The sequence below is a fragment of the Lithobates pipiens genome, unplaced genomic scaffold (assembly GCF_037356315.1).
Source record: "Lithobates pipiens isolate NorthernLeopardFrog02 unplaced genomic scaffold, aLitPip1_a1.2 Scaffold_16, whole genome shotgun sequence".
In the NCBI taxonomy this organism is placed as follows: Eukaryota; Metazoa; Chordata; class Amphibia; order Anura; family Ranidae; genus Lithobates; species Lithobates pipiens.
In genome coordinates this window covers 151,712,983-151,736,041 of record NW_027507748.1, presented here as the reverse complement: position 1 = coordinate 151,736,041, position 23,059 = coordinate 151,712,983, and the positions used below count along the sequence as shown (strand labels likewise).

At 42.4% G+C, this 23,059-nt stretch overlaps 1 protein-coding gene across 2 annotated transcripts; it reads right to left on the bottom strand.

Annotated features, from left to right (window-relative positions):
- Positions 1-4,252: 4,252 nt before the first annotated feature.
- Positions 4,253-22,902, bottom strand: BUD23 (BUD23 rRNA methyltransferase and ribosome maturation factor). Of its 2 annotated transcripts, XM_077480627.1 has the most exons (12): positions 22,725-22,902; positions 20,222-20,259; positions 20,037-20,132; positions 19,845-19,927; positions 17,767-17,863; positions 17,486-17,582; positions 15,352-15,402; positions 13,204-13,289; positions 12,767-12,812; positions 9,727-9,788; positions 8,851-8,940; positions 4,253-4,834 (listed from the first exon to the last, which is right to left on the bottom strand). In XM_077480627.1, the coding sequence occupies exons 1-12, from the start codon at positions 22,770-22,772 to the stop codon at positions 4,780-4,782; spliced, it is 849 nt and encodes a 282-aa protein (XP_077336753.1). In that variant the 5' UTR covers positions 22,773-22,902; the 3' UTR covers positions 4,253-4,779. The 2 variants fall into 2 exon arrangements, with proteins under 2 accessions (XP_077336753.1, XP_077336754.1); XM_077480628.1 differs by lacking the exon at positions 20,222-20,259 and having other exon boundaries at positions 22,725-22,854.
- Between the last annotated feature and the right edge of the window lie 157 nt (positions 22,903-23,059).

The following is a 23,059-nucleotide window of genomic DNA, read 5'->3' as shown; positions in this document are numbered from 1 at the left end:
TAGGCAACTTGTACCCAAGTCGTGCTGTGATTTATACTCAAGTCGTGCCCAAGTTGCCTCCCAAAGTCGCGCTGAAAGTCATGTTGCGCCTGTGTGAATGGACTCTTATGCCAACGTTGTTTCCAGAATATAACACAAAACCTTTGTGGAATAACCTGTTGCAGATGAAGAACAGATAAAAACAATGGGAAAAGTTCAGTTTGCAATAAAAAACAGTGGCACTTACTGAAGAAATGCGTTTACTAGAAGAGGGTACGTGCAAGTAAACAGATTAAAGATGAAGTTTGGGTATGGCAATTTTTTTACATAGTATGTATAGTAGATATAAAAAGTCTACACACCCCCTGGTAAAATGTCAGGTTTCTGTGATGTAAAAAAATTAGACAAAGATAACTAATTTCAGTACTTTTTCCACCTTTAATGTGACCTATAAACAGAATTAAGCAATCACTTGAAACATGTTAAATAGGACTCAGTACACACATACCATCATTTAAAGTGCCTCTGATTAACCACAAATAAAAGTTCAGCTGTTCTAGTAGGTCTTTCCTGACATTTTCTTAGTCACATCCTACAGCAGATTGTCCACAGAGAGTTTCCAAAGCATCAGAGGGATGCCATTGTTAAAAAGTATCAGTCAGGAAAAGGGTACAAAAGGATTTCAAAAGGTATTAGATATACCATGGAACAAAGTGAAGACAGTCATCACGTGGAAATATGGCACAACATTGTTGTGACATTACCAAGAACTGGACACCCCTCCAAAATTGATGAAAAGATGAGAAGAAAACTGGTCAGGGAGGCTGCCAAGAGGCCTACAGCAACATTAATGGAGCTGCAGGAATAACTGTCAAGTACTGGTTTTGTGGAACATGCAACAACAATCTCCCATATTCTTCATATGTCTGGGCTTTGGGTTAGAGTGGCAAGAAGAAAAGCCTTTTCTTATAAAGAAAAACATCCAAGTCTAGCTACATTTAGCAAAAACACATCTAAAATCTCACAAAAGCATGTGGGAAGATGTGTTATGGTCTGATGAAACCAAGGTTGAACTTTTTGGCCATAATTCCAAAAGATATGTTCAGCGCAAATTTGCATATAACCAAAAGAACACCATACACACAGTGAACCATGGTGTTGGCAGCATCATGCTTTGGGGCTGTTTTTCTGGAACAAGGGCCTAAGGCTCCATTCACACCTGAGAATAGCGGTTTCAGGCAGAAATAGCGCAATTTTGCCATGATTTTGTACAGGTCAAAAGGTCAGCAATGTAAAAAGCAAAAAAACACCCCAAAAAAAAAGAAAAGTTCCAGAACTTGTTTGAGTTTTAGGCGTTTTGGAGCTTCTGGCTTCAGGCGTTTTGGAGTGGAGATGTGAACCATCTCCATAGAGAATAATAGATTTTTTCAGTGTTTTGTAGCTTCAGGCTTCAAGCTACAAAATGCTCAGCTATGAATGTGGCCTTAGTCAAAGTAGAGGAAATTATGAATAGTTCCAAATACCAGTCAATATTGGCACAAAACCTTCAGGCTTCTGCTAGAAAGCTGAACATGAAGAGAAATGTCATCTTTCAGCATGACAAAGACCCAAAGCATACATCCAAATCAACAAAGGAATGGCTTCACCAGAAGAAGATTCAAGTTTTGGAATGGCCCAGACCTGAATCCGATTGAAAATCTGTGGGATGTTTTGAAGAGGGCTGTGCACAGGAGATGCCCTCGAATTCTGACAGATTTGGAATGTTTTTGCAAAGAAGAGTGGGCAGTTATTGCCAAGTCAGCTTTACTTGGCAATAATTGCCCACCCTTCTTTGCAAAAAATTCCATGCCATGCTGATAGATTCATATCCAAAAAGACTGAGTGCTGTAATGAAATCAAAAAGGTGCTTCAACTAAGCATTCATTTAAGGGTGTGCACACTTATGCAACCCTTCACCTAACAGATTTCAGCTTGTTGTTAAACTGAGTTGTACACGTTATAGGTCACATTAACCACTTCAGCTCCGGAAGGATTTACCCCCTTAATGCCCAGGCCAAATTTTTGTGATACGGTACTGCGTTGCTTTAACTGACAATTGGTGGTCATGCGATGTTGTACCCAAACAAAATTGAGGTTGATTGGTTTGCGCAAAAGTCATAGCATCTACAAAAGAGGGGATAGATTTATGGCATTTTTTTTTTACTAGTAATGGTGGTGACCAGCAATTTTTGGTGGGACTGGCCGGACACTTTTTTGGGACCAGCGATATAAAAATGCACGGATTACTGTATAAATGACACTATCAGGCGAAGGGGGTTAAGTGTGGGGGGGGAGAGGGAGAGAGAGATCCCTGTTCCTAATCACTAGGAACAGATGATCACAGAACAGGGATCCGCTTTTTTACACTGGTAGATCCCCTTTCTGCCCCTCTCTCTGGAGCAATCACAGGTGGCAGGCAGACATCTCGGCTGCCTGCCAACTGTATCTATTACACGAAGCGACGTACCAGTACGGCGATTCGCGCAATAGAGCTGCCCTGCCACAGTATAACTGCGGTGGCTGGTCGGCAAGTGGTTAAAGGTGGAAAAAGTTCTGAAATTATTTATCTTGGTCTCATTATTTACATCACAGACATATGACAGTTTAACAGGGGTGTGTAGACTTTTTATATCCACTGTATGTGCCATACCTGTGGGAACTCTATGGGAGCTGGAAATCACTGTAGTAGGCAAAGTTACTACAGTGATCCCCACTGGCTCTGGGTCCCAAGCCAAGCAGCTGCCCTGCTGCTTACTGAACGCAGGAGGTTGATGGCTCAGCTCAGGCACCATTCAGAGAAAATTTTGCATTCTCTAATTGGACTAGGTGGAGATTGTGATGCAGATCACCTCTTCACCTTCTCCACTCAGAAAATACATAATGCTCCCTGAAAAGTGCTGTTGCTGTGCAAGCAACTTCCTGTGTTCACAATGTAGCTACTTGGCAGGGGACCCATAAAATAGTGGGGGATCACTGTAGTAGCAGTACCTACTACAGTGGTTTCCAGCTTCCTGGAGCAACCCACAGGTATGGCACATGCATACTTACATTGGTCCAAGCTGGACCATAGTAACTATGTAAAAATTTCCATAGCCATGATCCAACTTTATAGCCTTATACAGCTGTTTGAAATGTGTTTGACACGCATTTACATTGGTTTGTATGAAGAAATAAATGCAAAGCACTAACCAAATTCAATATAATCTAACTGAAGGCACTGCACATACAGGAATTAGAACGTCATAAAAGTTGAAATATTTGGTACCCCTTAAAAGGTTTGTATACTATTACCACTGTATAAGGTTTCACTGATATTAGTGCCAATACCGAGTATTTGCATGCATACCTTTGCAGTGCGATTTGAGCCCATACAAGATGGGCTCAAATCATACTGCAAAGAATCAAATGCAATTTGAACAGGGATGCTGTATGATTCCTGTCCAAATCAAATACGGTTTCCCGCACTGCTCCTGTGTGAAAACAGTATTGAAAGACTGGGAAGCGCCATTTAGGGGCAGCAATTGGCAAACAGTTTATTACATTTTTTTTATAACAGCTCACATGTTAAAAGTACATATCTGTAATATGATAAAAATCAAATCTACACGGTCACAGTGGCTGTCGATAATGGAAAATCACGACCACTTGCGGTGCTCACAGGGCTGGAGGAGATGTAGGAAGTTCTAGGACCCCTGTAAACCAACTTGGAGTGCACATATGGGTATAGGGTGGAAGTGATGTCAGCTTGGGGTGGACTGCCTCTACATCTCCTCCAGCCCTGTGAGCACCGCAAACAGCCATGGTTTTCCCATCATCGGCATGGCCGTGCACATTTGGATTCGACATATTACAGATATGTACTTTTAACATGTGAGTTGTTACATTTTTTAAATAAACCATTTACCCATTGCTGCAGTTAGATGGCGATTCCCTGTTTTTCTTTACTGGGTTCTCAGAGGAGCAGTGGGGGAAACTGCATGCAATAATCGCACTGCATTCCTATTCAACTTGCATGCGATTCTTTACAGTGCGGTTTGAGCCCATTCATTTTGTATGGGCTCAAATCAGACCACAAAAGGTATCGGTACTCAATATTAGCTAGTATTTGACCAAAAGCCTTTGGTACTCGTACTCGCTGTTAAAAAACAAAAATGGTAATGGTGCAACCCTACCACTGTATGCTTACTTCATGGTACACCAATTTGTCATCCACTTAAATTTAAACAGTCAGATGTCCACAGTATCCATAGACTTTATTGCGACATAAAATTTAAGTCTTTATAAGTACAGGTTCGAAAGATGGTATATGAGGAAAGTCACAGTAAGCCAAAATGTCTTCCTATGGTAAGAACAAGAAGCCCAGAGAGACACTCTTTGAAGCATACTAATATCAAGGAAGTATGACCACACAGATATAATATTGTAAATTTAAAACTGTAGGTGGCGCTCCAAGTAACATTAAAAAGGTACTTATTGACTGAACTCCCAGAATTTCAGGTAACAGATTCCACATCTCTAGTGATTGTGAGATAAGGCATAGATTCCAAATAAAGCGATGTGCAGTCTGGTATTCTAAACTGCATGGTCCTCAGTACAGGCAATTCCATTTTGCTTCCATTCATCAGAAACGATACAGGAACCTGGGTTTTCCATGTGACATTCCAAGCTTATGTAATGGATAAACACCCACTCATAACATACCCTGTTCAATGCAGCACACTGTATAGCTGGATTCGTCCCACAAGTAAGTGAGTCACATATTTAAAAATTAGGTCTTCTTTTGCGACCACTGTATTTTGTGTCTGCTCGAACCTCCCTGAATTGACAAAAACAAAAAAACGGCAGTTAAGTACAAAACTTCAGTTCCAAATAAGTATAAATCTTAAGCAAATTTGATTCACTGCAATTCATCGGAATTAAGGAGAACAATCCATAGACACCTCAAGCAAATCTGAGTATCTCCAATAGGAATAATGTGGGTGGTATTCTATACAGTGCCTTGAAAATTATTCATTTCCCTTGAAATGTTCCACATTTTGTCGTCAGGTTACAACCAAAAATGTAAATGTATTTTATTGGGATTTTATGTAATAGACCAGCACAAAGTGGCACATAATTGTGAAGTGAAAGGAAAATGATAAATGGTTTTTAAATGTTTTTACAAATAAATATATGAAAAAGTGTGTTGTGCATTTGTATTCAGCCCCCCCACCCCCAAGTCAATACTTTGTAGAACCACCTTTCACTGCAAATACAGCTGCAAATCTTTTTTGGGACATCACTGCCAGCTTGGCACATCTAGAGGGTGACATTTTTGCCCATTCTTCTTTACAAAATAGCTCAAGCTCTGTCAGATTGAATGGAGAGCATCTGAACAGCAATTTTCAAGTCTTGCCACAGATTCTCAATTGGATTTAGGTCTGGACTTTGACTGGGCCATTCTAACACATGAATATGCTTTGATCTAAACCCTTCCATTGTGGCTCTTATGGCAGGGCTCGACAAACCCCAGGCGCTAGGTCGCCAATGCGACCAGAAATCGCAACCTGGCGCCTAAGCTGCCACCAGCCCACTCACTATTGATGCCCCAGACATGCAGTGCATGAACACTGACTGCCGTCCTCCTCCACACTCAGCAGCGCCGCGCTAAGTGTGTGAAACTGACAAGCAAGGGAGAGAGGAGGATCTGTCAGATTTCAGCTTGATGTCGGGGTGGGCGGGACTGTCCGGGGTGGGCGGGACCCAGCAGCTATCAAACACCAGCCAATGAGATCTGGGTGGGCCGCTACGTGTATGTGGCCCGCCCCTTTTCTTAAGCAGCCCAATCGTTGGCTGGTGTTTGATAGCTGTTGAGTCCCGCCCACCCGGCCGGGTCCCGCCCATTCCGACATTAAGCTCAATTCTGACAGCTCCTCTGTTACATTTCAGTAACAGAGTGCTCCGTGTGAAACCTGCCAGTGCCACCTGCCAGCACCAACCAGTGCCACCTGCCACCGCCAATCAGTGCCACCTGCAACCTCCAATCAGTGCCACCTGCTAGTGCCAACCAGTGCCACCTGCCACCACCAACCAGTGCCACCACCAATCAGTGCCGTCAGTCAGTGCCACCTGCCAGTGCCATCTGCCACCGCCAATCAGTGCCACCGCCAACCAGTGCCACCTGCCACCACCAATCAGTGCCAACCAGTGCCACCGCCAATCAGTGCCATCTGCCAGTGACAACTAGTGCCACCACCAACCAGGGCCACCTGCCAATCAGTGCCACTGCCAGTGCCAAAAGTGCCACCTGCCAGTTCCAAACCAGTGTCACCTGCCAATGCCATCTGGCAGTTCCACGTGCCTGCCAGTGGCAACCAGTGCCACCTGCCACCGCTAATCAGTGCCACTACCAATCAGGGCCACCTGCCACTACCAATCAGGGCCACCTGCCACTACCAATCAGGGCCACCTGCCAGGGCCACCTGCCAGTGCCACCAATTAGTGCTACCACCAACCAGTGCCACCGCCAATCAGTGCCATCTGCCAGTGACAACTAGTGCCACCGCCAACCAGGGCCACCTGCCACTTTCAAACCAGTGCCACCTGCCAATCAGTGCCACATGCCACCGGCCAATAGTGCCACATGCCAGTTCCAAACCAGTGTCACCTGCCAGTTCCAACCAGTGTCACCTGCCAATGCCATCTTGCAGTTCCACGTGCCTGCCAGTGGCAACCAGTGCCACTTGCCAGTGCCAGCCAGTTCCATCTGTTGCCAGCCTTACTCTTTCTGGTCAGCCCATAACCCTGATGTAACAGCGCTTCATTGGATTTATGGACTGGGTGCTCCATTGTGAGTTAGGGATAAGGGGTGAAAATGAGTGGCCTTACCCCGGGAGCTGACAATCCATACCACTCTTAAAAAATAAAAAATAAAAACTGGCTCCTAACTTTTTTAACTGGCTCCTAAATTCAAAGCAAATTTGTCAACCCGTCTTAAGGTTTGGATTTTTGTCATATAGCTATTACTGTGTGCGATCTCTGAGATTTCTTTGAATTTCTCAGCTAGTGAGCACATCATGCTCACATTTGTATACTAAAATTCCCAGCATATACTACACTATTCTCAGTTTGAGCTGAAATAAATTTTAACATTTAAAATTTTCGAACTAGCTGCATTTGAACCCATGCTCACAAGGTTACATCTGTGCTCATGTTCACACCTAAAAAATGTATAACTTCTGTATTGTCCTTTGTCAGTACTGGCGACTCCAAATAGATATAAAATTAGTTAATGTAAAAGTAATCGTATAAATCTAATGGCAGACATACATGGTGTGATAAAATGAAATGATTGATTTGACAAAACTATTGAATTGCACAGTGGTCAAGCAAGACAAAAATGGAATAATAATTAATTATTGCACAGGGTCCATTAAAGCCATTTTTCATATCCTTGTGAATCAAATCTATATGTAGGGGCACACACAAAAAAAAAAAGGCCACAGATCAATATTTTTTTTCCACCACAACGGACTAACTTAGGGCGGCACAAAAAAAAAACAAAAAGGCCACAGATTCACCCTGTACGACATTTTTTTTTTCCACCACAACGGACTAACTTAGGTCAATTGAAACCATCACTATTTGTCACTCATTGCTCCGTCATGCCATTTTTTGCTTTGCTCCATTAGTGTCTGAGAATATCACTTTGGTTTTACTGCACCGTGTGCGGCCACCATAAGTGATCGGCTGCATTGATCTGTGGTATAATAACTAAGGTAGCAGACTTTCAAAGCTTAGCATCCTGCCAGGAGCCTTTTGGCCTGTTGTGCTGTGCATGTTCGGCAAACAATCCTGAACCTGGTAACTGAAGAATATGACATGTTATGCCGCACACACACACGATCGGAATTCCGGCCAGAAAAAGACCGATGAGAGCTTTTCATCAGAAAATACGACCTTTCTTACAAAAACTGTTAAAGTGTAACTACACTTTAGTTGAGAAAAAAAAAAACTCCCCCCATGGGTGATCTATGTAAATGACAAGGATTTTAACAAATATTGTTACAGATTCGTACCTTTTGCTATTCTGAAGAAATCCCTGTATGTTTGTCTGTGTCCATGTGCAAACGTGAGTCTAATGTGAGTGGTTTCTTAATTAATCAACAAGCTGCTGCATCTGCAAAGCTCTAATGAGGAAAGCTCTAATGAGGAAATCTGCTGGGCATGCATCCCTTAAGATGTGATTTCTTATACGGAGTATCCCACCAAAAATGACATTTTTGTTGCAGGGGATGCCTGAAATCTGACTTGTATCTTACTGCAGACCAATGGTGGCTGGCCCCCATCGATCCCACCCTTTTTGAAAGCCTATTAGAGCCTCTGGCTCTAATCAAGTGCTTAAAAAAAAAAAAGAACAAAAAAAAAAAAGAAGGGGCCAGACGCATGGATGGGAGGGTGGCACCCTTGTGCCCCTAGTGGACAGGCAACCACTGGTGCAGACTTCTGGGAAAATCAGTGAGCCAATCACAAACAGGAAATTGCATATCTGGGGAGCGTTCTGTACATAATCTGTGTACAGAACACCTCCAGGTAGCCTTATTGCATTGCATATTACAGAAAACTACAGAGCTGCAGATTGAAAAGGAAAGGTAATTTTTGATTACATTCACTCACAATATGACTTGTGTCACAATTGCATATGCTATAATATACTTTTTTTTTTCCTCCATGAAAGTGGCATTACCCTTTAAGGTTTCGTTTCACTATGTTCCCCCCTGTAGCTAACAGGAATGCCCGATTATGACTTCACAAGGCATTGACATTATCAAAAATAAAATGGCGACTACTCACTTTCCTTGCCGTCTGCGTCGTTCTTTCTTTTCGAGTATCCAGTCTTTGCTCTTCTTTACAGATTTCCCTTTCGCATTTTTAAATCTCATCCTGTATATCAGGAAATGGTTATTATTCTGTTATCATGTAAATGTCAGAGGCAGGAAAACATGCCAGCGCCTAATAGCAGGCATGACGTAGAACCTCTATTACTATGGTCTGTCTTGTAAGCTGTAAGGTGGATCCTGTTCCTCCCAGCATAAGTAGACAGACGTCTGTGTCAGCACACCAACTAATATTTCACATACAGAATCAGTAAGGATTCAATAGACAAACAATCACATTATTTTAAACTTCTAAAACTGTGGAAAAATTAACACCAATTAATTGTGAGAAAGGACAACTGTGATATTCTGCCATAAGCAGAAGGTGTGAGGAGAGAAAATGTGCCAACGGGCAATGTGTAGGATGACTCTGCAGCTCCATCTTCTGGCAGCACAGTGTAACCACCAGCAATAAGTAAACACATAAGGCATTGAGCCATCAGGATCAATTAGACAAAACAGCAAAATATGAATTCATATGAAGATTAAAACATCTACAAAAATACTAGGGGTTTCATTTAAGAAGCAGTTGGTTTTACTAAGGCCATACCACTGCAATTAAAAGTAAAAACAAAAAACAAAAACTAAATTTATAAAAAGTACAGCTCTATAAAGCTCTGCTGCATTAAGAAAAAAATTGGACATTTAGCAGGCTCCACATCAAGGACTGCATTTTATGAATGGGCTGTAAACCGCAGGATACAGTGTGGCGCATTACTGCTGTATATCAAACACCACAGAACTGTGCACAACAATATAAATTATAAACTAAGTACATATACAATAACATTACCTCTCTTTGACAAATGAAGCTTGATGTGTTACTCCTTGTTCGGCTGACTCTTCACCCAATCCCTGTCACACGAAAGCACAAACTGATAAAGTCACCCTCCATAAAAAAACATGTACAGCGCTTGACACTTGGTACTGGGGCTGGCAGGCTAACAGTAAAATGCTGGCTACCAACACCTCATATGCACTTGTTAATAAGTCAGCAACACCAAAAGCAGCGAAACAATGATAAGAATGACAACCCCAAAGCTTGCATCTTAAAAAACAAGTCTACAATGGCAGCTATCATATCTATGCTTCAAAATATTTATTTTGTCCACTTCCTGCATGCCAAGTCGTCCAAAGAGCGTATGAGTGGATTTTAAAAACATAGAAAAAGTGATGGCAGAAAAAAAAAAAAAAAAAAAAGACAGACAGACAGTGGTCCACCGAGTCGGCTTTTTTTTTGTCGTTTTGATTTTTTATATACGTTTTGTATAATTTTTTTTGGTTCATTTTTTAGGAGTATAGATTGAGGTTTGTGCCAAACATGTTTGAAACCACTTACTGCTGACTGGCTTACTACCTCTGCTGGAAGTTTAAGGAAGGAACAAGGAAGCTATATACAGCAGCACTAAACAGAGTAAGTACGGATCCTGACCGAAAAGTTCCTTGTCAACACTAAAGCCCCAAACACACTATCAGTTTTTCTGCTGAGTTTTTCCTTCAGATTTAACAAAACCATATAGTATGAGGTCAAACCTTAGGAGTTTCAATGCGTATGCAATCAGGCAGGCCCTTCTACTACATGGTTTTGGTAAACCTGAAGGAAAAAAATCTGCAGAAAATCTGATAGTGTGAATGGGGCATAAGAGTCATCTAAACAAGGCTCTGAAGAAGAGGGAAACCTTGAAACGCATTAGCCGATGTGACCACAAGTGTTGCGGATTTTCACATATGGACATAATCGGATGATTTTATGTTACGACAAGTACTGGTTTGCCAGCATATTCACCTCTATTGTATTCATTAAAAACACGTATTGAGGATATTGTGCTAGGCCTATCTGTAGAACAAGTAATCGTATCACCACAGCGTGGTACTGAGGATACTGTTACAATACTAGGTGCCACGTCTCGAAATTATATGAAAAGAGAAAACCAAAAAAAGGGCTTGGACATTATAGGCACAAAAAAACACCATAATATATTAAAAGTTCATTTATTATATATAGAATTTTTTTTAAAAACACTAATAGCAATGTCTCAGGATTGTAGAATATAACAGAATGCAAGGTCAAAACATAAAGGGATCATATATTAATAACAGAAAACCGTGATAACACCAATTTTCATAATACAATAATTCAACAAGTTATTAAATTGAGGTCTACACTTGCAACTGAGTCAAACAACTGGTGGAGCTCTACATTTTACGCTTCTTCAGGAGCTTCATGGAGACAAGTTTACAAAAGTAGTATATATAAAAAAGTATATCGCTATGGGAGTTTAGCATCTGCCAGCCACATAATACCTTGCTGGCGCCTTGAATTGGTATCGGAATGGTAAATCGGAATCAGACGCCTGATTGCCACGCCAGCCTTAGCGGCCACCAAGCTGGAGTCCACAATCATTTCTCTACACCAACCGGATGACTGGCCCCTCTGACTTTATTATTATATATACTTCGCAAACTTGTCTCCATGAATCTCCTGAAGAAACGCAAGTCACGTAACATGTAGAGCTCCACCAGTTGTTTGACTCAGTTGCAAGTGTAGACCTCAATTTAATAACTTGTTGAATTATTTTATTATGAAAATTGGTGTTATCACCGTTTTCTGTTATTAATATATGGTCCCTTTATGTTTTGATCTTGCATTCTGTTATATTCTACAATCCTGAGACATGGCTATCTGTTAGTGTTTAAAAAATTTTCTATATATAATAAATTAACTTTTAATATATTATGGTGTTTTTTGTGCCTATAAAGTCCAAGCCCTTTTTTTGGTTTTCTCTTTTCATATGTGCGCTCCATGTTCTTCTATGCTTTCAGTGCATTTTGACTTTCCCAGTCTTTGGAAGGCAGCGAGGTGCGCATTATCCACATATACTAAAGCCCCGTACACACTATCAGATTGTCTGCTGAGTTTTTCCTTCAGATTTACCAAAACCATATACTATGAGGTCAAACCTTAGGAGTTTCAATGTGTATGCAATCAGGCAGGAAAATCTGAAGGAAAAACTCAGCAGAAAATCTGATAGTGTGTATGGGGCTTTACATGCCAAGATAACAGTCTGATAACACGTTGGGCGTTACCGCTGGAGTGAACATTGTGGTAAGAACTGCTGGAAGTTTCTTCCAAGCATCAACTATTCTTTCACTAAAATAATACTTTCTAAGGTTTTGAATGTTCCTCCAGTTAGTTTGAGGTCATGTCCCCGTGTTAGTCTTTGGTTTCATATTGAAAGTACCGCCATTTTGAACCTTATTCACCCCTTGATGTATTTAAAGGTTTAAAGCACGTCTCTGCTTTCCCCCAGACAATATATTACACTTCTGAAGTCACTCTTGATATGTTTTATCCCTCAGACCTTTGATAATTTTTGTTACCCGTATTTTGGACTCATTCTATCCTAGCAATATCTTTTTGTAAGTGAGGTCTCCAGAACTGGACACAATGGGGTTGATTTCCTAAAGGCAAATAGTCTGTGCACTGCAAGTGCAGCTGTGCTAGATCTGAAGCTCTAAAATGAGGGGAAGCTCTACTGATTTCTATCATCATGTTTAAGCAAAAGTGCTGTTTATTTTCCTTGCATGTTCCCCTCCGATCTAGAACAACTGCACTTGCAGTGCACAGATTATTTGCCTTAATGAATCAATCCCAATATTCTAAATGAGGTCTCACCAAAGATCTAACTCGGAGATCAATGTATTTTTCTTTAGTGATTAGCACTACTGGATACCTTGCAATAGTGTTTATATTAGAACAGAGGATTGCAGCCATTTAGAGCAGTGAACTGTATTTAATACACAATGCAAAGAATCTGTCTGGGTAAACTTACCTTAGGTAACACCCCTGATACGCCTGCAAACAGACACAGGAAAAATCTGGGGGGGAAAAAACAAATGAGTAAGCATGTGTGTAAATGCATACAAAAGAACGAATACACAGTTGGAGTGACCCTTCAGAGCTGCACCTTTAAGATAACAGTGCCAACAGAATAAAAATTTATTCTGGCCATTAAAATGAATTAAGTGCTAAACATGGCTAGCGTTAATGCATATTTGGACACGCTTACACTCGTTTAGGAGCGTCAGGTGTTTTTTCTGCCAAAATACTGCTGTTCCCGAACATGCTGGCAGTGGGTTTTATTTCCACTTCTAAACGCCTCTGTGTGCATGTACAAATAGGCTCAACATTGAGAGGCATTTAGAGGCAGAAAAAAAAAAAAAAATCAAAAAAAAAAAAAAATCAAATGCTCCTAATAATAAAACTTACTTTTTAGCCTTTGTACTGTTGGGAAAATCGACTACCATCCCTCCAGTAAATCCAGCTCTCATTGCCTGGGCTGTCACTAATTCCAGCTTCAAGAGAAGATACACAGAAAATCAGCAGACAATTATAGCCAATTATGTCTGGACTTTTTAAAACATAAAAGATCTTTTACAGCTACAGCACTACGTGTATGAAGTTTATTTAAAGTAGAATCCCCAATTTCCAAGCTGGTCCAAACAATCAATTTCCATTACATAACTGCAGCTGCTGTGTGCACTGTAACGCAATGTAGTAGCATTAGCTACATATAGTAAGCGGTGTTGTGTTCTGGCAGTGGTATGGGCGACAGCTCGTCTGCTGCCAGAATTAAAGAGTTAGCATGAGTGCTTCTTCACTATTCAGCAGAAGCCTATTGTAATTTTACCAAGACAAGGCTATCCCCCCATTGGCCAGGGTGGAAATTGTGATGTCATCCTCCCACCTTTCCACCTCAGCCAGTCAGAGGATGTTAACCAACCAATGTGGTCCAAATGAACTATTTAAAGGGAATTCCACCCGGAAGTGGTACTTCCGCTTTAAGCACACTCCTCCCCCCCTTACACTTCATGTCCTACTTCCTCTTCTCAGCCGCCTAGGCGACTCCTCCTCTCCCCCTAGGCAGCCCCTCCCTGGCAGCAATCTTCTAGGACACGTCACAGGTCCCAGAAGATTGCCTGGCCAATAGCAGGAGGGGGAAGGGGTTGTGCTGTCAGAGCCGCCAGCCGTCTGGGGGGGGGGGGGTGCTATATACCAAATGCTGACACACACACACACACACGTACCCTGTCTGTAATGCTGACCTATATACCCAATTTGTAATGCTGACCTATACAAGGGGTGGGGCTTATGAGAAGTGTGAGGGGTCAAAAATAAAGGGCATGGTCAGGGTCCCCATACTAAACCTTCACCAGCCGCCAATGCCAATATGGGAAGGGGATTGGCTGGGAAGGGGTTGACATCAGGGGAGATTAAAAGGTTTACCCTGTGTTTTACTACGTTGTGTAGGGTGCTTTTATTAAGTGAAGAGATGGAATTTATGTATTGCAGGGACACAAAATCCATCCCTTCCCTGCTGTCAGAATGGTGATCTTCCTTGTTTACATAGGCAGACCGCCATTCTGCCTGATGAGTGACATCGGAGTCCGCAAAACCCACCAATCAGCTTCTGCTGTGTATATATAAGTGATCTAGCGCAGAGGGGCGTACTGTATCAGTAAAACTGCTATTGGGCGGACCTTAAAGTTACAGTCTGTAAAAAAAATAAAAAAATAAAAAAAAAAAATTTAAGTCAGCAGCTACAAATATTGTAGCTGCTAATATATTTTAATATAAGGACACTTACCTGTCCAGGGATCCCACGATGTCACCACCCCTAGCCGATTCGCCAGACGGCTTCGTGTGCAGGTGCCGACATCTGTAGTAAGGGAAACAGGAAGTGAAGCCTGCACTTTCTGAATGGTCCGCCATGTGTGTCCCGGAAGGCAGCGGAGGGGAAGGAGGAACGGTCGGAAATGACGAAGATCCACCCGGTACCCCCCCCAAAAAAAGTGGCAAAATGAGGGGGGAGGGGGGTGCGAACAAGTGGAGCTCCCCCTTTTGGGTGGAGCTCCACTTTAAGTGGTTAAGGAAGGTCTATGCTTTATCATCACATGCTCTACAATCAAAATAAAAGGCATATCTAGGTTGATTTTACCCTATATAAAAAGGAACTCTTCATTCAGACTGAAACAGGAATTTATTTACTAAAGCTGGAGAGTGCAAAATCTGGTGCAGCTCTGCATAGAAACCAACCAGCTTCCAGGTTTTATTGTCAAAGCTTAATTGAACAAGCTGACGTTAGAAGCCGATTGGCTACCATGCACAGCTGCACCAGTTTTAGTAAATCTATCTCAGAGCTTGCCTTTAAACGTAGTGGAACTACTTTTCAGAAATTAAATCCATTTTGATTTATTTATCCAACCTTATTCTGCACCAGAACCAGTCAGCCTCAAAAATGTTTCTGTTTAGGATGCACCTCAATTAAATAAAATTATTTTTTATTAAGGTTTGTGAACTGAGCCAAGATACAGACATACAGGGGTTAAAGTATTATTTAAAATAAAATGCCCAAACCTGCTCAGCATTTTCAGGATACAGCTGCAGAACTGCACGGGAGCCACGAGCCTGCCAGGAAAGAAGTACAAAGTCTGTTAAAAGTTCCGCAGATCTCATGGGATACAAATTGTGATGGACCCCTGTACTCAACAGGACTATGTCCACTGTAAATGCTTCCTTTGTCCAGAACCAGCACTATCCAAGACCTCTCAGCTCATCCAGTCATTAGCCGTAACTCAATGTAGGGTGAAAACACATCAAACAGTTTATTTAAACACAGGTATACACTCAGGGAACAACTCCCCCCTCCCTTTGATTAGGGGCGGGGTAAACTGTGCAATCAGCAGGGAGAGTTGTTGGAGGAATTTGTCCCTCCCCGCTCAACCCTGCCCCCAGTCCACATGCCAGGAACACAAATACAAAAACATCCATCCCATAGCAGACAGACACAACAGAACAATGGGACACAGCCACACCCCAGCAAACTATCCCAGCAAACAGTCCACAACAGCATGAGATAACACACAATATATACAAAATTCCAGTGTGGCTGTACAGAGAGTCAGACTAGCACAGATCAGACTGGAGTTCTCAGTCACCCTGTGCTCCTAATGGACACAGGGTGATTTACACATAGAAGGGGTCGGGAGAGCTGGACACGGAGTTTCCAGAGCTCTCCAAAATAAGCTGGGTTCCACAAGCCTCCCACCCAAAGTGACTACCGTCACACAAGAAATGCAACTTTAGGCTAGGTTATAGCTATGCGATTGGTGAAGTTTGTGTTTGTTCAGCCACAGCAGCCCAAGTAGTCTTCAGCTCTGTATATATTCAAAGTCATGAATCAGAGCTTACAGGGGCGTTGTTTCTTTAAATTTCCTGGACCTAAAAAGAGCAGCAAGAGAGAAGGGAAAGTTGGTATGTATAACTGGAGAGATGTGGCATAAGCTTAACTTTTGCATTGCCTTCCATGGCAAAAATGCTGGTTTACTTTAAGCCTGTGTCAACCTAAGAAACATAAGTGCACTGCTTTCCACAGCATTTTTACCTACAAGACAGCCACCTGCTTCCTGTACCCTTGGCCATTCACAAAACTCCTACTATTAATTTCCCAAAATGCAACACAGTCTATGAATGGAGTAGGAACAAATGAATGGCAGGATCTCCCTTGCCCATTCACAGAACGTTTTGCATTCTGGTAGAATAGTGGTTCTTTAACCACTTGCTGACCATGTCACATACTGCGAAATCCCGTACAGGTACGTCCTACCAGTTTTTGGCCTCCAGAGGGCACGTTTGTGCCAATCACGAGTGTCAGCACGGGGATTTGTGTGTGTAAACACACAAATCCCTGTGCTGTCAGAGAGGTTATGGCTCCATATGGCTCCTCACCTAGTCACTCACATCCCCAAACAGTTGGAACATGCTAAGGGAAGATACATTTATCCCCTTGATCGCCCCCTAGTTTTAACCCCTTCCCTGTGATCTTTACACAGTTATTGGTGCATTTTTATAGCACTGATTGCTGTATAAATGCCTATGGACCCATAAAAGTGTCAAAAATCTCCAATCTGTCCATGCAATGTCACAGTACCGCTAAAAAATAAATAAAATCGCAGCGCACAGTCATTACTAGTAAAAAATAAATTAAAATGCCTTAAATCTTTCCCATGGTTTGCAGACACTATTACTTTTGTGCAAACCAATCAATAGATACACTTATCGCAATTTTTTACCTAAAATATGTAGAAGAATAGATATTGGCCTAAACAGATGAAGAAAGTTGTTTAAAAAAACAAAAAACTTTTGGGGATATCATAGCAAAAAGTTAACAAAAATATATATATTTATTTTTCCAAATTTCGCTCTTTTTTTGTTTATAGCACAAAAAAAAAAAAACTGCAGAGGTGATCAAATACCACCAAAAGAAAGCTCTATTTTAAGCAAGAAACAATCTTTGAGGTTTCTGATTAGGCTAATCAGAGCGGACGATGCAAATAAAGCTTCAAAAATTAGTTATTTGCCACTATGTGCTGTAATTGCAAATATTGCAGAACTCTAGTATTACTGTATGTTAATTAATGGGTCAAGCACTGTATAGATACTAAATATTACAATTATTTTTCTCATGCATTTCCTATCCCACTATACTTACCAAGGCAGAATAAAGTGTTGTGAAAAAGCGGAAAAGACGGCGTGGGGGATTGTGGGTTTTCTTGTCAGCGTTACAAAGCCATTGCAGAGCTGAAATGCTGATAAATAAAACAATTTGTGTCAATGGCAACCCTCACACATGCTTACTAAAACTATGGATCTCTTTATTTTCACTGGCAATTACTAGAGTTGACAGTCTCATGTCATAAAGACAATACAAGCCAATTCCCGCCAATAATATACGCAATACAACTAGAACACTTTCTATACAGCCATCATTACCTTATGCAACCATCAAAGGTCCCAGGACGAAAAGGGATACCTTGACCCATATCACCAAGGATCAGATCCCCTTCAATTTCCCGATCCAATGCCACATCTGTAGAAACAAAGAGCAAAACAGTAAATGCAAATACTACAACATCAGCATAAAGGCAAAGAGAGAATACATTATGGTTACCAAGTGTCCCCGTTTTCCAGAGAGTCTCTGTATTGAAGGGGTCTGTCCCAGGGAAATAAGCATCTCCGACCATTAGGCGGTGCAATGCAGGGGCCTTGCTGGTGATGGGCACTGGTAATCTCTTGCAAATACGGACACCATAATAGCCCTACTTTTTTTTTTGTTTTGGCACTGCGTTGAAGTTTCTGGCTTCTTTAGACATCAGACACAGTGGGGTTTATTTACTAAAGACAAATCCACTTTGTACTACAAGTGCACTTGGAAGTGTAGTTGGAGGTGTAGTCGCTGTAGATCCAAGGGGGACATGCAAGGAAAATAAAAAAAAAACAGCATTTTTGCTTTTACATGATTGGATGATAAAATCAGCAGAGTGTCCCCCGATTTCAGATCTTCCCCTCAGATTTTTAGTGACTGCACTTCCAAGTGCACTTGTAGTGCAGTGGATTTGCGTTTAGTAAATGAACCCCAGTGGCTTTACAGGGGCACAGAAAGCTCCTTCTAGCCTCCTCCTCGGCTCTGATGCGCAGCATCTTACGACACTGCTAACCTCCCACTTACTGTGCCCTGTGGCTGTATCTGAAGTCTGGTGGGTGGACTTCAAGGGAAGAAGTTCTAGGTAGGAAATCATTTTACAGGGGAAGGAGGGGTGGGTAAGAGGCGAGAGGTCAGTACTAGGGAGGAGAGGTCTACACTGGTGGGTTTGTGGTCTGCACTGATGGTTGGGGTAGTTTGGCAAGTAAAAGAGTAATGTATTGGTAGGAAGGGAAGCCACCCCTGACCCTTGCACCCTATGCAGTACGCGCTCCCTGCCCCCGAAACCCACGTGTCACGCACTCCCGACCACCTGCCACGCACTCCTTACGGCACGCACTCCCGACGCCCCCGGCACTGCTTGCGGCACGCACTCCCGACGCCCCCGGCACTGCTTGAGGCACGCACTCCTGCCTTTCATTACGCACTCTTGACCCATGCACGCGCCTTTCATTACGCACTCTTGACCCATGCACGCGCCTTTCATTACGCACTCTTGACCCATGCACGCGCCTTTCATTACGCACTCTTGACCCATGCACGCGCCTTTCATTACGCACTCTTGACCCATGCACGCGCCTTTCATTACGCACTCTTGACCCATGCACGCGCCTTTCATTACGCACTCTTGACCCATGCACGCGCCTTTCATTACGCACTCTTGACCCACGCACGCGCCTTTCATTACGCACTCTTGACCCACGCACGCGCCTTTCATTACGCACTCTTGACCCACGCACGCGCCTTTCATTACGCACTCTTGACCCACGCACGCGCCTTTCATTACGCACTCTTGACCCACGCACGCGCCTTTCATTACGCACTCTTGACCCACGCACGCACCTTTCATTACGCACTCTTGACCCACGCACGCACCTTTCATTACGCACTCTTGACCCACGCACGCACCTTTCATTACGCACTCTTGACCCACGCACGCACCTTTCATTACACATTCTTGACCCATGCACGCTCCTATCATTACGCACTCCTGACTGCTGCACGTCTATATAACAGGTTCCACTGTGTACTGGCTTGTATAATAAACACTCCTGACCTCTGCACTCATTGTGTATCTGTCTCAATGTTTGACTCTTGCTTCAAAGTCTGTGACCAATTGTTTCAGGGCGTCTTAAAAATAGGCGCCTGAATTTGAGAGTGTGCCTACAAATAGAGCACTAGGCTGGAGTTGAGTCACTGGGGTCACATTTCTGGGCAATGTAAATAGGGGCTGGAAGCTGTAAGGCAGACTGTAGCAGAGAATGTGAAAGATGGGCAGAAAGGATAGTTATCAGCGGTGCATGGTCAGTAGGGTATACCCAGATTTCATTTTGAAAATCTGGCAAGCTTAAAATACATGACATCTTACCCAGCATGGCACTACTGATGTCTATTCCAACCCAGTGATGTCCCTGCTCAGTTATGTAGTCTCCACTCAGCCCTGAGCCGCAGCTACAGAATAAATGGGAGAAGGATTGTAATGAAAAGTTTGTATTCTACATGATAAAACACAGATTTCATGTAAAGAACATTCTATTAAATTCCTGATGAGGCAACATACCCCACATCCAGCAGGTAGCACGGCTGATCTTCTCGCAAGCACAAGAGCTCTACCGCACGCTCTGACATCTGCGACTGGATCTCTATTATACGAGAGCTAAGAAAAAAAAAAAAAAGAAGCCATCTTAGCATACAGCTATAATCTTCTCTGTCAAACTGAGTGCAAAAAACACATTGCTTCCTTACTTCTGTGTATATTTTCTTGCTTGATCTTCATTGTAAAACTAAAATAAAATAAAACAATTAGAACTGCAGCAGTTCCAAAGTAGACAACAGATAGAAAATGTTGCTCTGACCATACATATGGTAAAGTGGTATTAACAGTAAATTTGGAAAAACTGCTGACAAGCAGGATTTTTATAACAAAAGAGACTCTGCCATAAATAATAATAATGGTAATGTAATCATGTGCAATTCAGACCACACTTACAGCACCCACTTGTGTGCTGTGGTCATGTGACTCCCATGCGCATGTGTGGCCCGGCCATTCAAGAGGTTGAAGAGCTACAACCCGGAAGAAAGACCAGTCAAAGATGGAAGCACCCGGTACTAGGGGGCCTATTTTTTATTTTTTTCGGCAGAGTTTAATAACGCTTTTAAGCTTAACTCAGAGTATGGCTTGTATTGCATTGATACAATGAGCCAACTTCTACCAGAGGAGATAGTCATATTAAAATGCATATCTTTAGGTCTGTTGTGAAAATGAAGAATAACTGTAGTAGACACTAACAAAGTGATAACCGCTGTCCTCTGGGTCCAATGCCAAGCGGCTGCATAGTGAACATGTAAGAGGTTCTTTACCAGCTCAGCTCGCTGAGAGGCTGAGCCATATGCTGGTCCAGGCATCTGGGTAGATCCTTACTGTAAAGTCAGGATCTTTTTCGAGAGCCTAGACCAGTGATGGTGGACCTTGGCACCCCAGATATTTTGGAACTACATTTCTCATGATGCTCAACTACACTGCAGAGTGCATGAGCATCATGGGAAATGTAGTTCCAAAACATCTGGGTTGCCAAAGTTCGCCATCGCTGGCCAAGACCATCTGAGTAATGTCAGACCACTGTCGGCTAAAAATGGGTCACAGGAGTGCAGATCCATAGGAGAAATAAGGCCAGAAAAGTGCTGGCCATACATCTCCTTTAAGCACAATGTGCCTGTTTTTCGCAGCTGGCTCCAGCTGTAAAGTGATCTGGTGGCTATATAGCCATCAATCACTTTCACAGTGCGGGCAGCATGGTTCCCCCCTGCTGTGTGATTCCTGGGCTCCATTTTGCTTTTACCTGGAGCCTGGGACCACATCAAAGGGTTTCATAATTATGAGTGGAAGGAGATGAAGAACATCCATTCTTTGATCATCTCCTCTGCCTGGAATGAATCAGAAAGCAAAGATGATTTTGTTGGTTTCGGAGCCATCATTTTCTGACCGATACAGCCAGAGAGGCAATTAACCAAGTAGATCTCTGCTCGGCTAGATGCTTTGGAGAGTAGGGGGAGACTATGGGGGCTAATAGACCCCCCAATGTCTCCATAATGATTACCTGTCATCTGCCCAATGATATCACATCAGGATTTGTTAACCCTGTGTGAGAGCAATAAAGTTAAATAAAAAAAATAAAAATCAAAAAGCAGCTGTAAAGCCTAAACATTTTTTACCTTTATGTATTCGTGTATTAGGCTAAAAACATGTTTATGTGAGCCCAATCTTGACCTAGCTCTATGCCCAGCTCTCTCCTCTTCTCCCCGCTCTCACAGGTTTTGTTGAGGCAGCAGTAGCCATTGGTTCCTGTTACTGTCAGTCAAATCCATCAACAAGCCAGCGGGGGAGGCGAATCTCACTGTGTTTATAGAGGCAGGCAGCACAGCTCAGGATGGGGCCTGCAGGTGTGCCACCATAGGAAACAGGTTCCAATGGTGGCACACCGAGAAGAGGAGAAGGAGCCAGGAGTGGCGGCAGGGAAGCTGAGGAGGATTGGGGCCACTCTGCCCAATACTATTGCAGTGTGCAGGTAAGTGTAACATGTTTGTTATGTTAAAAGGAAAAAAAAAAAACTTTACAAACGTATTAAAAAAAAAAACAAATTAATATTAAAATGTATTAAAAAAAAAAAAAAAAAATGTAACCATAATCCCCGCCGCTCTGCACATCCGCATTTACAAACACTGTCCAGGGTGCGCATGTGTAAAGCCACAATTGCGCGGTATCGCCAAGAACACCCGAGTGAGAGCAATAATTCTGGCACCATAGATCACAACTAACTTTAAACTGATGAGTTGTAAAGGTTTTTTAAAGTGCCACCTATGGAGATTTTAAGGTACACTCATTTTTCAGACTGGGCACATTTGGTATCTATTTACTCAACGCAGCCTCATCTTTTATATTTTAGCAAAAAATAGAGTATCAGACTGTGTCTGCACTAAAATTCATTTTATTTAATATTTTCCTGAAAACGTGCAAACAGTTGCACAAATATCACGCAAAATAAAAAAAAGACTGCAGCAACTATCTTTTTATTCTACAGGGCCTCTGCTTTCAGAAAATATATAATGTTCTGGGGGTTTAAGTCATTTTATAGCCCAAAACGCAGATTTTTTTTTTTTTTACGTGTGCAAAAAATTAAAAAAACTGCTGTAGCGCCGAACTGGTTAAAAGGAAATGTCCATTTATAAGAATATTTATCTCCCCTCTCACCAGTTCTGGAGGTCCAGTCTGCTCCGGCCTCCTCACGCTCCCAGCCATGATACCAAACTCTATACTCGTGCTGTCCGCGCGCACATTGTACGTCAGGGCACACAGCTCTCTAGTCGGTAGATGGCGATATGTACGAGCCTTTTTTGTCTCCGCAATTTTGACGTTTTCATTGGGGGGTTATAACCAAGGCTAGACCTAGAAAAATCTTCAACAAAATGGCCCCATTTGCCGCTAATATTTGGAGACCAGAAATATGGGAGGAAGGGCACTCTTGTAATCTGCGTTATAATGTATGCGCGTCAAGCCTCGCTGTGGATTTGTATCCTTTATTTGAT

What these genes read in the sequence shown, in the direction of transcription:
- BUD23 (XM_077480627.1), bottom strand. Translation starts at nt 22,772, where the DNA reads ATGGCTGGGAGCGTGAGGAGGCCGGAGCAGACTGGACCTCCAGAACTG. An exon ending in TATCAGGGGTGTTACCTAAG is followed by an intron (nt 9,789 to 12,766) that starts GTAAGTTTACCC and finishes TTCGTGTGACAG; the next exon opens with GGATTGGGTGAAGAGTCAGC. An exon ending in GCTTCATTTGTCAAAGAGAG is followed by an intron (nt 8,941 to 9,726) that starts GTAATGTTATTG and finishes CCTGATATACAG; the next exon opens with GATGAGATTTAAAAATGCGA.